At 42.5% G+C, this 15,340-nt stretch overlaps 1 protein-coding gene across 2 annotated transcripts; it reads left to right on the plus strand.

Moving 5' to 3' along the window:
* Positions 1 to 914: 914 nt before the first annotated feature.
* On the plus strand, positions 915 to 14,717 carry PTP4A1 (protein tyrosine phosphatase 4A1). Of its 2 annotated transcripts, none has more exons than XM_042016619.1 (6): positions 915 to 1,184; positions 7,800 to 8,349; positions 9,846 to 9,938; positions 10,314 to 10,444; positions 12,042 to 12,116; positions 13,297 to 14,717. In XM_042016619.1, the coding sequence occupies exons 2-6, from the start codon at positions 8,245 to 8,247 to the stop codon at positions 13,412 to 13,414; spliced, it is 522 nt and encodes a 173-aa protein (XP_041872553.1). In that variant the 5' UTR covers positions 915 to 1,184; positions 7,800 to 8,244; the 3' UTR covers positions 13,415 to 14,717. The 2 variants fall into 2 exon arrangements, with proteins under 2 accessions (XP_041872553.1, XP_041872554.1); XM_042016620.1 differs by having other exon boundaries at positions 981 to 1,184; positions 7,803 to 8,349.
* Positions 14,718 to 15,340: the final 623 nt, after the last annotated feature.

A 15,340-nucleotide genomic window follows, 5' to 3' on the forward strand; every position in this document is an offset into this window, starting at 1 on the left:
TGCAGAAGAAAGACTTAGCTAGTTAAATACAATTAGAACAGTTCCAGACAAACTCAAGCTAAAAATAGGCTGTTATTTCACAGAGCTGGCACTGACCCACACTGAAATGTTTCCCCGGTTGCCGGTGTCCAGCCAGGGACTGCCGGCCGTGCCGCTATCCCTGAGGCACTGCAGTGGTACCGTCGGTGCTTCCCACCGCCGGCTCCACCTCCTCACGTCTGCTTTTCGGGAACCCCTATGCCCTGGGAGACACTTTCCCAGGAGCGAGAGGGAGCACAGGGCTAAGCGAGCCCTGTTGTTTCTCACACCGCTTCTGGCGTACTGGGCTGAGCTCCCATCTGCAACACCAGAATCACGGCTTTTATCTCGACTTAAAAGACACGGGGTAATCTGCGGGCAGAACGTTCTAAGAGCTTCCTGTCGGCATTAAACTCGCCAGAGCGGTTTTGCAGCCCGCGGCCGAAGGGGCCGACAGATTAAACCCACACGGGGCCCGCGTCGCGCCACCCCGCGTCCCACGGCCGGCGCAGGAGCGGCTCTCCCCCCTCGCCCCGCCGCGGCGGGCACAGGGCTGCGGAGCGCCAGCCGGCCGCCGCGCACCGGCGGCGCAGGGAAGAGTCTGGAACTCTCCGTCCCGGGGGAGCTGGGGCTCGCGCCAGGCGCTTCCCGGCGAAGCCGCCTCCACCGGCCCGAGGGGGCAGGGCGCGCGCGGGGTGTCCCGGCGCGGCCCCGGGGGCCGCTCCCCGCCCCGTCCCCATTCACGAACCGGTTCCCGCCGGCCGCCTCCGCCTCTCGCGCGCGCCCGCCCGCCCCGCCTCCGCCGCGCCCCCCGCGGCCTCGCGCCCGCCCCAGACGCGCCGATGGCGCCTTTGATTGGGTGGGCGCGACGCTCGTCAGTGACGTTCGAAAGGCGGGGCTCGGGGCGCTCGTGCGGGAGGCGGCGCCGAGTGTCGCTCCTGGTGCAGCCGCGTCCACCCGGCGCCGCCCGCAGAGCCGCCCGCCCGCCGCAGCCGCTGTATGGTCCTTCCCCGCGCCGCCGCCGCCGAACCCCCGCCGGCAGCTCCGCGGCCTCCAGCGCCTCCTCCTCTTCCTCCTCCTGGTTCTGCTCCTCCTGCCCCCGGCGGTGGCGCCCGCACCCCGGCTGTATGATCAGGCTACAGTCTTCAATGAGTAACCATATTCCTGTGAGTGCCGCCCGCCCGCGCCCCTCGCCCTGGCCCCTCGCTCCGCTGGCCTCCCAGCTACCGCGCCTCTCCTCCCCCTCTCCCCCGTCTCCTCCATGTTGTCTCTTTGTTCTGTCGCCCGGACCACGCCGGCTGCGGGTGGCTTCTCGAAGCGCCGGGCTGCGTCTCCCGTCGGGCGGGCCGCTGGGGAGCCGAGCCCTCCCGGCTGCGGCACGGCTCGGCCCCCCTCCCCCTTGGTGCCCCTCTCCTGCCCCCGCCTGCTGGCGCCCCTCTTCCCTCCTCTGCCGAGAAAGGAGGAGGTGACGACCTCTCCGCGGCTCCTGGGCGGCCCGGCCCGGGTACAAAGCCGCTTTGTGAGTCGGGCTACCGCTTACCCCCCCGCGGGGCCCGACCTTCTCCCTGCCGGGCTCTGTGCGGTGGAGTCCGCCGAGCCGGGCCGCCCGCCGGGAAGGGCAGCGCCTCCGCGGCCGTGGCTCCGCGCCCTGGGCCGTGCCGGGAGCCCCCTGCCGGGGGGAGGCCGAGCCGGGCGGCGGCTCCGGGGGACAAGATGGCTCCGCGTCGGGAGCCTGATCGAGGCGTGATGCGAACCTGTGACCGCCGCAGTCGGGGCGACGGCCCGGCCTGGCCCGCGGAGCGCTGTCACGGCCGGGACAGCGTCTCCGCGCTGGGGAGAGATTGGGACATACAGGCCGGGAGCCCGGCACCCCGCGGCTGCGGGGCAGCCGTAGCCCGCGGCTGTCCGGGCAAGCCGGGGCTTGCCCGTGGGCGGCTGGCTGCCAGGCTGGTTGCCAGGCTTGGCTGCCGCGGCCGGCGCTCGCCCCCCGCCGTAGCCCCACGTGCGCGGCTGCGGCCGGGGCGAAGGCGGCTGGGCAGCTGCTTTGTCTCCGCCGTGCTCGGGCGGAGAGTCGGTGTCGGCTGCGAGCGAGGACGTGAGTCCTTTCCAAAATGAGCTCTATGCAGTAGAGGTGGGGTATGCCCGAACTCGGGTGTGCAGCCGGTATTTTTCGGCAGGAAAAGTCCGCAGAGGAGTCATTTAAGTACACGTTGAAGCAGACATTTCTGTAACAATCTGTCTTGAGCCTCAAAAGCTCACGAATACAGTCAAATACCTTAATTTTGACTGAAACTGCTTTCAAGACCTTGCCATCTGTCTTTTCAAGGAAGGCATTTCCTTCTGGAGGTGATCACAGTTCAGCTTCGGAAGGTTTTACTTGCCGGGTTGTGGTTTGTTTTCTTTTTTTAACTCCCCTAGTAATCTCAGTGCCTGTGCTGCCTAACATCTGTAACCACAGAGCACAGTGTGTATTTAAGCAGAAAAAATCAAACAGTGTATGGCTTGCTGGTGGTAGTACGCCCTCCAAAAGCAGGGAAGCAAAAAGGACAAAGAATTAACAAAATCAAGTCGTCTACGACGATAGAAGCTGGTAGCCAGCTATGCACATTGCAAGTGTTATGAGCTGTACAGTTTGGTGGCATGAAGGTCCTGTAATCTGGTGTTTCTTACTCCTGCTGGAGACAACTTTCCAATATGTCTACCTGCATCTGGTGAGTCTTTTGAAAGCAGTGACTCAGAAGTATGAAACCTGTCTCTTTGTAATCTCGTAAAACTGCCAAGTCGAGACACCTAAGATTACACTTAAATGTCAGCTCATATTATTCCAGTGATGGAACAGCAAAGGGTTTTGAAATTGTCTTCAGAGTCATTTCAGGGGGCAAATGTAGAAGAGGCAATACAGAAATTACACATCCATGAGAGGAAATGTGAGAATGAGAAATAAAAATGAATGACAGATATAACAAGAGCCAAAGGAACAGGATGTCATTGTCTTACTGAAACTAAATGTCAGTAAGACGGGAAATAAATAGAACTTAGCCTTATCTAATAACTTCTATCAAGTGAAACTTTCCTGTTCTGACAAAATACATGCTACATAAGAATGTCGGATCTATCCCAGCATGTTGGCTGACTGTAAGTGATCACTTGTTTTAAACATTAACCAGAACACCCAAATAAGGATATTAGTGAACCATAAACTAACAACAGATTGTCACCTTTTTCAAAAAATTAAAACTCACTCTATTGGATCAATACAAGAAATATTTCTGTGTTAAATGGAAGTCCTTACTGCTTTCTTCTCAGTTGCAACTTTTTGTTAGGCGTTCATGGCTTAATTAAACTTGATGAGATACACGCAGACAATTATTGCTGTGTGTGCTAAATTTCTCATGTTATTGCTTAAAACATAATGGAATAGTTTTTTAGTAGAATGACAGGATTTATGTAGTTTGCTATTGAAGTGACAGTGTTAAGTCATTTGGAGATTCCTTGCTTTTGGAAACCCAGGAGGTAGTGCTAGACAAGGGGATGGATTGGTTTCTGTGATGTCTAATTTTCTCCAATATCTGTTAGAGCTTCTTTGCATAATGTTTTTGTGGTCCAAGCAGAAGAACTTTGAACTGAGTCACATGGCCTCAATTTCATCATCTCTAAAAGCTGCATTGACTTGTTATACAGGAAGTTTTGAGATAATTTTTTTTTTCCCCCCTTCACTGCATACTTGAACCACAGGAATATCCTTCCGGCATAGAGCATGTTGCAACAAATTTATGATAAACCTTTGGTTTCTCCCTTCCCATTGGTAAGATATGAATGTGTTTTCATAGGCAATGGGTCGCTTTCTGTAGTCTAAAATGGACAGTGTTATCACTGTGGATATCATAAGACAGGCATTTATGTGCCCAGTAGATAGGAGGTACATCTTGTCAAGAGCACCTTATGAAGGTGTGCCTCTACCTTGCATAATGACTTCGCAGTTTGTACCCCTTACTCTCCTGTTCTTCCCTGACTGCCTTAGCAGTTGCTACTGAGGTCTTGAATAGTAAGAGGAAGTCGGTGGTATTTGTCATTCAGTATCTTTTTGTTGGGTAGTAATTTAGAACAATAAACTTCCTTGCAGGTGTTCTCAAATTGTCATGAAACTTAGTTTATTTTAGTTTTCTAGTTTTAGTCCTGTGGTTTCAGTAGGTGAGTGTGTGCCAGGTCTTGACTTAAGAGAATGTGAGACCACATAGTTGGTTCTGGATATAAATGTTTTTGGTCTATGAGCAGGTGGATTGAGCAACCGTGAACCATTGTGCACATCTTCTGAAGGTAAAGGGTCATTTAACTGTGTTAACAAGTGCTTTTGTTTGCATCCCTTTTCAAGATGCTACCGAGTTGTGAACCAGTATGTCTACAGCGTGGCATAACCTTGCACCTCTCTGTTTTCCCTATATCAATAATGATCTAATAGATTACTTTCATAAACCAATTTTATCAAATGTGAGTGACTGTTTCAAACCCCAAATTAACATCCATGTGAATCTGCTTGTCAGTGAAGACAGGTACTTTAGCTTTCTGTCCCAGAGAGGGGCATGAATTTAAGCCTTTCCTTTCAAGATGCCATCCTTCTATATGAACAGGCTATTTTCTAACTTCTCCTAGCTTGAATTGTCGTAGGTCATACGATCATAATTAATGCAGCTATAATGGACAGGTTACCACTCAATAGATGGTCCTGGTACATTAACTTTAGCTTTGTTTTCCAAGTTTATTTTGATGGCTCTAACAATCTAAATGTTGGCCTTTCCGTTGGGATGGAAACTGCTACTTTTTCCAAAATCCTTCAGTGTTAAATTTCCTCAAGGAAAATTTATATGTAAATTGAAAAGAACGTGCCGGGGTACCCAACTTGGTGCTACAAATGATGAGTTGGTGTTACTCTGTTGAAGAACCTTCCGCATTCAACACTCTGCATTTGAATCTCACTTATGCAACTTTTTGCTTTCATGCACTATCTTGACTGTTTTGATAGCTTACCTACCAAAACTCTGAGACAATATAGTAATTTCAAAGCTGTATTTCCAAGACTTTTGAAAGCTCATGACATCGTTTGAGTTCCCTCAAAGTCTGATGTCATCATAATTACTACAACACTATTTTCACAGCTGATTTCTCATCTTCCAGGTCTTTTTGCTGAAGGTGGGTGAAGCCTTGTACTCTGGCTTAATGCTGTAACACAAACAGCATGCCCATGTACTACTCATCTTTAATTTTTATTTGACTCCTAGAACAGAATGAAACTAGGTTGGCAAAGCTGTCTTGGGATAGTTCAGTGTGTTGCTGCCTTAAGGAGTTGGTCTGCCTATGAAGCTTTCCTGTTAGTGTTGGTGAGAAGTGATGGCATTCACATTAAAGGAAACTGTGAGCTTTGGTCCTTTATAATGTGGCAGCAGTAGTTGCCAAGGCAAACAAAACAGTGAGGCTTAAGTATGTGCTTGGTTAGGTCCTTAGTTGTGTGAATTACTAAGGTTGTGATGTGTCTAATACTGACTGTTAAGTCAGTAATTAACAAAATGAATTCCTTTGTAAGGGTTAATAACACATAGAACTCAAATGTAACATTGCATAATCTACTTGCTTCTACTTTGTGTAAGAATTTGACCTGTGCACCCAGTTTCTAAGATGTCATTAGCAATATGCATTAAAAAGAAGGATTTTTTGCTTAACTAATTCTGTGCTGCCTGCCCTTTTCCTTGTTTACTGGTTTGTCTGGTGTCTTGAGTACTCCTAGTTGCAGACTAAGGGCAGCCTGCCTAGAAGACTGGATAAATCCTGATTACTTCTTTCTACCTACCCACCCTGGTACGGCAACATGTTAAATGTGCATTTCTCCCCAAAATTTCCATTTTGCTGATTGAAAGATTTTCACTCTAACAACTCCATTCTGTGTGCTCAAGCTCACTTGCATGCACTTATGTTTCTGACAGCTTCACTCCCTCATCCTTAACCAGGGCAAGGATCTGTCTGTTACTCTTCTTAGCAGCCTTAAGAAGAGATCAATATGAGATCTTCCGGTGCAGTGCAAAAAGCAGCACAAGACCTTGTGCAGCTGCATCTGCCTAAAGCCGTCCCATCCCTTTTTGCTGTTCTGCTTCTTAAACTAATTGAAAGTGACTTTAAATAAGTTACCTTCAGTTCTTTTTTTCAGTTTGTATTTTAGCTATTTTCTGGATCTGGTCCTAGGAGGCTTTTAAATGCACACCTGCCACCTTGTTAGGGCATGGCTGGTGAGTCAGATGATGACTCTTGGAGTTCTTTCGAGTCTCAATTCTCCTGGTTCCTGTTACTCTGTTGACCTGTGACTTAAGAGGATCCTTCTTACTCTTTTTCTACGCCTATTATACTTAGAGTTCTTGCTGTCTTGCAAGTTGTTAAAGATAAAAACTGAAGTAGCTTTTTTACAAGAGCTGGCAAACTTATTCCTGTAGTCTACATCACTACCAGGTGATGGTAGTATCTCTGGAGTGGCAGCAAAGTGGATGTGAAATTGTCATCTTAGTTTCTTTCTTTTAACTTCATTCTCGTGTTTATTAGCAGGTTGGGGTTTTCTTGTGTGCTTCTTTATTTTGTTTGTTTGTTTTTTACAAGTCATGCCTGTGACATAACACGCATGTTAAAACTCTTACCAGGAAGCTGTCTGAAAACATGAAAATAAGTTGACTAATCAACATAAATAATTTTTTCTGCTAAGTATTTGTAGGATTGATTATGTTTCTCTCTAATACCTAAGTATATTTAGTGGACATGTGGTTCGACTTGTACCTCTCTTTTGGAAAACAGAACTTGCCTCTTCTTCCCACCTGTTCCCTAGGCAGGTATAAGCAGGAGCACTGGTAAAGTAGCTGGGCACAGAATTAACGTGTCTGCTGTAAGGGTTCCACGGTGCGTACAAGTACATATGGGTCGTTCATTTGCAGCATCTGCAAATAAATACACAATTTGGAGCACTTCATTTGCTATCTTAATTCCTGGTTGCATCTTGCAGTAATTATACATATAAATTTAACCGTAGCTAAGCAGCATACCACTGGACAGGAATTACCTGTTCAATAAACTTGCTATATGTGTTTTTAGCTAGGCTATTACTGCTATCTCAGTATATTAATGAAGTCATGGTGTAAAAAGACTGTTAAAAGCATATAAGGTTGCCATTGATCTTCAGCCTTTAGTGTGTGAAATGTTTCTTAGTTAGAAATCCATGTGTCTCAAAAGCCTCTGTTCAAAAGCATACATTGTATTGCTAGGCCACAAAGACTGCATTTGGTTTCAAGGCCTCCTGTTTGAGTCAGGTGGATTTATACGCATTTTTTTTTCTGTAATTTTAGGCACTGTAACTTTAGTAGATGTTGTGATGTCTCTCATTTCAAAATGGAAAAGGCAGTTGTATGGGTATCCTGGAAGAACTATTCTTTTTATAAATATGGGAGTTCTTAAAACTTGTTGCTATGTTTAGCACAAATGAAATTGGTATTTTAATACATTATGGGATTTGGTGTTGCAAAAACCCTACATGGAAACTTTGTAATAAGTAAATGTATTTATTTTCAAGTAATCCATGTTAAGAAAGGTAACAGGATTCTTACACAGACCTAATTCTTGGAATAAAAAATAAACCTTGTGAAACTGCTTAGTCGCTGTGTTTTTATTTTTTCATTTTTTAAAGCTTGATGTCTTAAAAATAACCTTGTTTCACCTGTACTCATTATGCTTTCCCTCCCCCCCTCTTTTTACAGCAGTTCTGTGGTGTTCTTGGTCACACATTTATGGAGTTTCTGAAGGGCAGTGGAGACTACTGCCAGGCACAGCACGACCTCTATGCAGACAAGTGAACTGTAGAAATTCATTACTACTCCACCAAGAAGCCCCCCTAAGAGTGGTTGACCAGGATAAGAAGTGTTGAATTGAAATTGGCAGAGCATTTAACAACGGAATTCAGACCTGGATGGGGTAAACCTCAGTGCACTGCCTTTCTTTTGCCTCAGTATTACTGGATTGAAGAATTGCTGCTTCTTGTTAGGAGGTTCATTTCATTTCCCATTGCTCCCAACTTCATACTTCCAAGCACTGAGAATTTCACGTGGAGTATAGTGAAGTAGACTTCAGTTTCTCTACATCACTTCTGTATTGGAATTTTTTTTAATCCTTTCATAATCTTGTTGCATGTTTAACTAAATCAATATGGCCCGAATGAACCGCCCAGCTCCTGTGGAAATCACCTACAAGAACATGAGATTCCTGATCACACATAATCCAACCAATGCAACCTTAAACAAATTTATAGAGGTAAGGCCAGTACAGAATTCTTACTGATGTATTTTTTTAATGCTTGAACAGCATGCTGTATTTAAAATTTCCTTTACTAGATGATAACTGGTGTGAAAACCATATGAGGAGATACTGAGGCTGTATATTGATTTTTTTTAAATATTGGTGCTATGCTTCAAAGATCTGCAGACAAATCTGTTCATGTATACTTTGGCCTCCACAAACATCATTCTGAGAGGGAAGCAAAGTAATAATTATACTGTCTAGTACATGGTACATTAAGTACATTGTTTAGGTTTGAAAACAGGAATTATCTAGCAGAGTTATGTGTAGAACAACACAAATATCTCTTAGTGGTAGGAGCTCACATTCAGACTAGACTGAAGTGGTGTAACATTTCCTTGCACTTGCTGCATAGTGATACATATTGTGGGTCAGAACCTTAGAAACAAATAACAGGATTGCAATATGCTTTCACTGCCTAGCTTCCTTCACTATTAGCAGATCATGGTTTTAGTGTCGCTTAAGAGGATCCTCTGTGTCATAGCATCTACTTGAGTGAAATTTTTGGCATCCAGAGGCTTACTCTGCATCCAGAGCTGCTGAAGCTGCTTTAAGTGCTTTGGTACATGCTACTGACTAAAGCCAGTGGCTTGGCATATATTGCTAGTACTGAATTTATCATCTAAACCACGTATTTAGCATGTTGGAACTATAAAGTGCATGGTCGTATAAAGTGTGTGTGTATGCTAATAAGTTCCTTTCAAAGCTACTTTGTGGGAAGGTCCAAGTTTGCCAAGTCCCTCCTTAGTAAGATTTTAGGTGTACTACAGCTACTTCTGCATTTGGTGCAGGATTATTTACAGGAAACAGTGAGATAACATTTCCTTGCCTTTATACTCTCACAAATATATTAGGTATGCTTAGGCAATGCTTTAGTCATTACTGTGCCACTTGTAGTGTGACTGATGGGTTGGAATGAAGAGGGATTGCTTTTTCTTTTTTTAATGTAGGGTAACAGCAAAATGGAAAGCTTAATTTTGTTATGACAACTCGGGAACTGGAATAATTCATTGTCCTGTCCTTGTAACTCTTAACATTAAGTGGTCTAGCAAACCTGTTGTTTTAAGCAGAGAGAGAGAAGGGGAGGACTTGGACTTTGCTCAGAATGCTTTTAGTGAAGTATGTAGCTTTGCAAACCAGGAAGCTTCCTGTTCCTTTAAAATGAATGATCTTTTGGATCTGGATCTGATCTTAAAGGAAAAAAGTCTGATCCAACATAACAAAACTTAGTCTGCAGATTAAGACTATGTTTGCAGAAAACCTTAAAGTATTTGGCATTAGCACCCAAGATTTTAGTCTTTTCAGCTTTCTGTGTTCTTTGCAGGATGTTAAGCATTTGTATGAGTTTACTACTGAAAATTTTGGAATGAGTTATTAAGTTAGCTTATCAAGAAAATTAAATGGTAAGTGAAGCTACTTTACTCTTGCAATTTTTTTTTTTCACTCCCTAGGAACTTAAGAAATACGGTGTTACCACAGTGGTAAGAGTGTGTGAAGCTACTTATGACACTGCTCCGGTGGAAAAAGAAGGCATTCAGGTTTTGGTAAGTAGTGTAGAAGCAGGGTTCAAAGCCAACCTATTTCCTGCTTCACCCTGCCCCCTTCTCCAAAAAAAGATTATTAGACACCGCCTTGTTAATTCTTATGAGTGTATTCCAGCAGCTGATGGAGGAAAAAGATGTGCAGACATCTTTTCTTGTAAGGAAAAAAGGTTCAAGTTTCGATCTAAATCGTATGCTTAATGAGAACTGATTAAAAGGAAGGTATTTGTAATCTTGCTTATAGTTACACTATTAGAGAATTGTAGGTTTCAGTGGTTTCCTTAGCTGTCAGCTCTTTGTCCATTGTGTCCCTTTTTTTGCCTATGCATGCAGCTTACAAGAATTCTATCTTTATGTATTTGCAATCCCATTCTCTAGGACTGGCCCTTTGATGACGGTGCTCCACCATCCAACCAGATTGTTGATGATTGGCTAAACCTCCTTAAAGTTAAATTTCGTGAAGAACCTGGTTGTTGTATTGCTGTACACTGTGTTGCTGGTCTTGGAAGGTGGGTGAAGCTTTAAAGATTTGTTGAATTGTCATCCCTGGTCAGACTTTTTAAGATCTAGTGCAAAAGTTTATTTGAGGCAAATGTAAAACAGTCACGTATCCAGTATTGGAGTGACCTCATGCTTAAAAGTAGTTAAGATTGCAGGAAACTTGTATGTATTTATTAAAGGTCTTTAGGTCAAGAGACGATGCTTCTGTCACAGCTCTCACAAAGTCTACAGAATTAAGTTAACAAGTATGTTCTTGTACCCAGTATATTGATGAGTGTCCCACTGATATTTTTGTCTTTTTTTCCTAATGGATTTGTTTTTTGGTGACTTGCCTGCTTCATCTCCATCTCCATTTCAGTAGTATTGCCAGTCTCCTTGAACCAAGGGCATTGTAACTGTTAACCGCAAACAAGTGGGTGGTTCTGGCACATCAAGACCAGCTTTCATCCACCACCTGTTTGGGGGATGAAAAGTGTTTTCCAAAGTCCCAAAGCTGTTTGTCTCATTGCTAAGTGACATGAAAATTTCTAGGGATAATGCTAAATATTCTCCTCTTAGCCCTGTTTTTTCTTTCTGCTGGCACTATCTTAAATACAGTTCAACAGATGTGAGAAAATAATGGTTTTTCTACTGTTGTTCAAGACTACCTGGGAACTAGATCTGATCAAAAAGGAGCTGATATATTCTAGCCATGGATTTCAGCATGTCCAGTGTAAAATTGAGGTTTCTGGTCTTGTCCGTAAGCCTGGCTTATCCACTGCATTGTGGCTTCACACATAACAAAGTTCACCGTAGTGATGAATGTTACCAAAACAAGTCCTCTTCTGCTGCTTAGAATGATACCAGTTGGTTTTTTGTCAGAACTGGGCAGGTAATTAGTTGAAAAGATGGTCCTAGCTTTCTAGCATGTAAGTTTTCTTTTAAATCCCTGAACATACAAAACCACTTACACTTACCAGTAGATGCACAAGTCTTTTGCTAGTGTGTGGCATGAGGTTTTGCTTTGATTTTTTTTCTTTGGAGTCATACATTGCTAAGGTATTTGAGTTTGATTTAAGTCAAGCTTTTCTAACTGAAACTTGATTCTGTCAGAGGAAGAACACCGTGGCAAACAAGGAAATCCTCAGGGGAGTGCAGCAGCCTGTGGATTGCATCTGTTCCTAAAACTTGTAACGCTAGTTCTAGGATTTGTCAGTTCTTATTGAACTCAGCCCCTCTTCTGACTTCTGCTTTGGCATCCTGACTGCTTCTAATGATGACTCATTGTGGAGAATAGAAACCCATATGCAATTCTTCCTCAGAATCAATTGATTTAAAACAAATGGTTAAAGATGACTTTCATTTTATTCCTGTTGTCCTCTCCTGTTCCTAAAGTCAGAAGAATGAAGCTAAGGTGGACCAGAGTTAATTTAAACCCCTATTTAAACGAGAATGGCTAACTCAAAACCAGGTGATTTAATGTCTCAATGAATGGAGAAATGCCTTCTGCCTTTTCTGCTTTCCCAGAGAAGAAACTTCAGATATGCGGAAGAGAGAACTGGGTAAATTGTTTTTCTGAGTATGCTTTGACAAAAGCTAAACTGATTTTATTTTTTTTTGAACCAGAGCTCCAGTCTTAGTTGCTCTTGCACTGATAGAATGTGGAATGAAGTATGAAGATGCAGTGCAGTTCATAAGACAGTAAGTATGACTCATGTAGCTATTCCCAAGATTCAATATGTTGATACATCCTTGGATAGTGAAGGAAATTCTGAGTGTTACTCTTGTCTTTGATGCCTTTTTTTTTTTTTGGTAAGGTATTTAATTTAGTACGTCTGAAATTGTACTGCACACAGTCAGTGTTGTAGGACTTGGACCTGTGGAATGGGTATTTTCCTGGTGAAACCAGAAGCGGTACATAATTATTTGAGGAGGTTTTATAAAAAACCAAAACAACCATTAACAAATTTAACTTTCAGTTAGATTTGCAGAGTTTTCTTTACTTATTTTATATATGAAAGACAGAATACCTTTGGAATTTAGGTTCTGTTTTCTAGCCAGAACTAATACTCGTTCATGTTGGTGGATCCTTCCTTCTTTATTAGATCAAAGTGTGCTGTGAAGTTCTTCCTAGTCTCTTCTGGTGGTCTGCTGAAGGCAAATAATTCCTTGGATTTTTTTAATCAATGTATTTAAGTTGGATGAGAACAGTTTTAGTCTCAAAGTTTTAATTTCTCAGGATTCAGCTATCTTTAAAAGAAGCTGCATCCATTATAAACAGTAACAGAATACTTCTTGCATAATTGCAGGCCTTTGAAGAATTAAATTCAGGTTGTACTGGTTGTATATGAAATGAGGAATAGGAAGCCAGGTACATACTCCAAACGGTCAGCCAACATGTACCTTTTTTCACATATTTATGGTTTGAGAAAACAAAGCTTAATTTCTGTTCAGCATCTTATTATGGGAACTTAAAATATTTATTTACTTTCTTACTATTGTAGTATTCTTCATAATTATTTTAAGAGAATGAATAACTTCAGCTCTAAAGAAGACCATCTTGTATCTGCTCTGTAGCTTCCTTTTAAAGTTTCTTCTAAAGATCTTAATGTAAAATCTCTGGCTTGTGCTTATCATAGGCTAGAACACTGTCCAAAATGGTATGTACTCCTTCGAGCATGTGGTCCAGTGAGGTATTTGTGAAAGGAAGCTACCACCCTCTTTCCTGGCACTTAACTTCCAATTATCCCTGTTTTGGTTACCGCCTTGACTTAAAGGTGGCTTTTTTAAGTGACCTAAAAATATTTTTCTCTGATTGGTGATACTATTTCATTGGGCAGTAGATTAATGTTCTGTTTAAAATCTGTTTTTCTCCACCTAGGAAGCGGCGTGGAGCTTTCAACAGCAAGCAACTTCTGTACTTGGAGAAATACCGCCCCAAGATGCGTCTGCGCTTTAAAGACTCCAATGGTCACCGAAATAATTGTTGTATTCAGTAAAGCTCAACAGCCTATAGTACTTCTTTGGGAATAAAGGATGGAAACTAGAATTAAGCAGACTGCATTCCAAAGACATCAGTCTGGTATTTTTAGTAGTAAAGGAAGCTTCCTTAGGAGTATTTATTAGGCTAAAGGCTCAGTAGAAATGCAACTTCTACGTTTAGATAAATATCTGTCTATTTGGAGACCCAGTAAATGTTTTTGCTGTACCCTGTTTCTGAGCTGTCTCCTTGTTCATTAATTATCGGATGAAATACCCTTTAATCATGCCACTGAGTCTTACTGACCTAGTTTCAATTGCTAAAAATTGGGGTACTAAAATAAATCAATCTGTAGAGAGATTAGGTGCCAAAACACCCAGCATATCAGCTACATGTTTCTCCTTAAAATGAGCATAGTTCTAATGATGTGAGAACTAGGAGCTTATCTGGACCTTACTATCTTTTTTTCAACAGTCATTTCAATATTGAAGAATATGGCCTCTAAAGTAGTCTTGCCTGCTCACTGTATGTTTTTGTCTCCCACAATCGCACTAGAATTATCAGGATTTGCACAGTCTGTCTTTTTAATACTATGAACTACAGCAGTTTTTTACCCCTGCATCTGTACTTTTCTGTTACCTGAACCTCTCCATTTTACAAGTCATTACTCTAGTTATTCATGTAGAAGATCTTTTAAATTGTACAGAAGCACACAAGTCTTTAATGTCTCCAGACAAAAAGCCTTACAGTAAAATTAATGTTGGCACTTCATGTGCAACTTAACAGAGGGCCTGAAAAGGTTGGGAGGGGCTATTTAATATTTCTAGTAAAATGTTGCCTTTGTCTTGTGCAGGAAGTATAGAATATGCCCTTTACTTTAGTAAATATTTTTTTAAAATGTAGAAATGCTTTGTTATTGTAGCTAAAAATTCTTAATCAGAAAATTTCTGAAAAATCTTGTAGTTTCTTTTACTGTACCTATTGAGAGTTGTTTACCAACTATTGCTTTGTTGAAAGTGTGATCTTTTTCTTTTCTTTTAGTTTTTCCTTCTTGAGTTTCTGCTATGACTTGGGCAGACCTCTGTAATATTTTGTATGCCTTTCAAGCTGCGTAACTTAATATTTGGATACTTGATAATTTGTTTTATTATGTAATTGATAAAATGGTGATGTGTATTAATGTTAGTTCAACCATATATTTATACTGTCTTGGGAATGTGTGGTTATAGTTCTGTGGGAGAAATACTTTTGCCAGTGTTCACCAGCTTGTAAAATCTAGTGCGAGAGCTTAAAACATCTAAATAAATACTGAAATGCACTTACGAAGTTTGCTGAAATGCTCATCACTTTCACTTATTTTTGTGTACTTTGTCAGCAGTCGAGGTACCTAAATTCAGAATCTAGTCAGGCATCTGTTTTCTTTTTTAAATCTAGGCCTGAGTGTTCTCTTTGCTGTAATGTTTGCTGTTTGTTTTACTCATAAATAAATGTGGACAAATATTAATGGCAGAAAGTACAGTATTTCTTAATGTAGCTTACTTGTGACTTGCTGTCCCCAGTACTGAAACAGGTTACTTGCTTAGTGTTCTTGGAGCTGTTTTTGCAGTAAAGCAGAAGAGTATATATGCATCAGTAAAGCTTGGAGAATGCTTAAATCAGTACCATTAGAATTCAGGTAAAAATAGTATGATAGTGTGCTTCATTTGTCAAGACTGAAGCTGTGTACAAACAGATGATGTCCCAAAAATTGTGTGAGCAAACACCTGTTATGTGAGTTTCCAGAGTGGTGACTAAATTTCCTGACGAGAACTGGAAGGTGCTCTTAGTAGCCAGCTGAGGTGATCAATGCTCATCTGCTTAAACTATGGTTATACATCTCTTCATTTCTAAAGAGTGAGGTGGGAACATAGTATCAGTCAATGAGATTTCTAAAGGATTGCTTCTG

This window comes from Corvus kubaryi, unplaced genomic scaffold, assembly GCF_017639235.1.
Source record: "Corvus kubaryi isolate FWS band 111438036 unplaced genomic scaffold, C.kubaryi_AGA036_p1.0 split3-73, whole genome shotgun sequence".
NCBI lineage: Eukaryota > Metazoa > Chordata > Aves > Passeriformes > Corvidae > Corvus > Corvus kubaryi.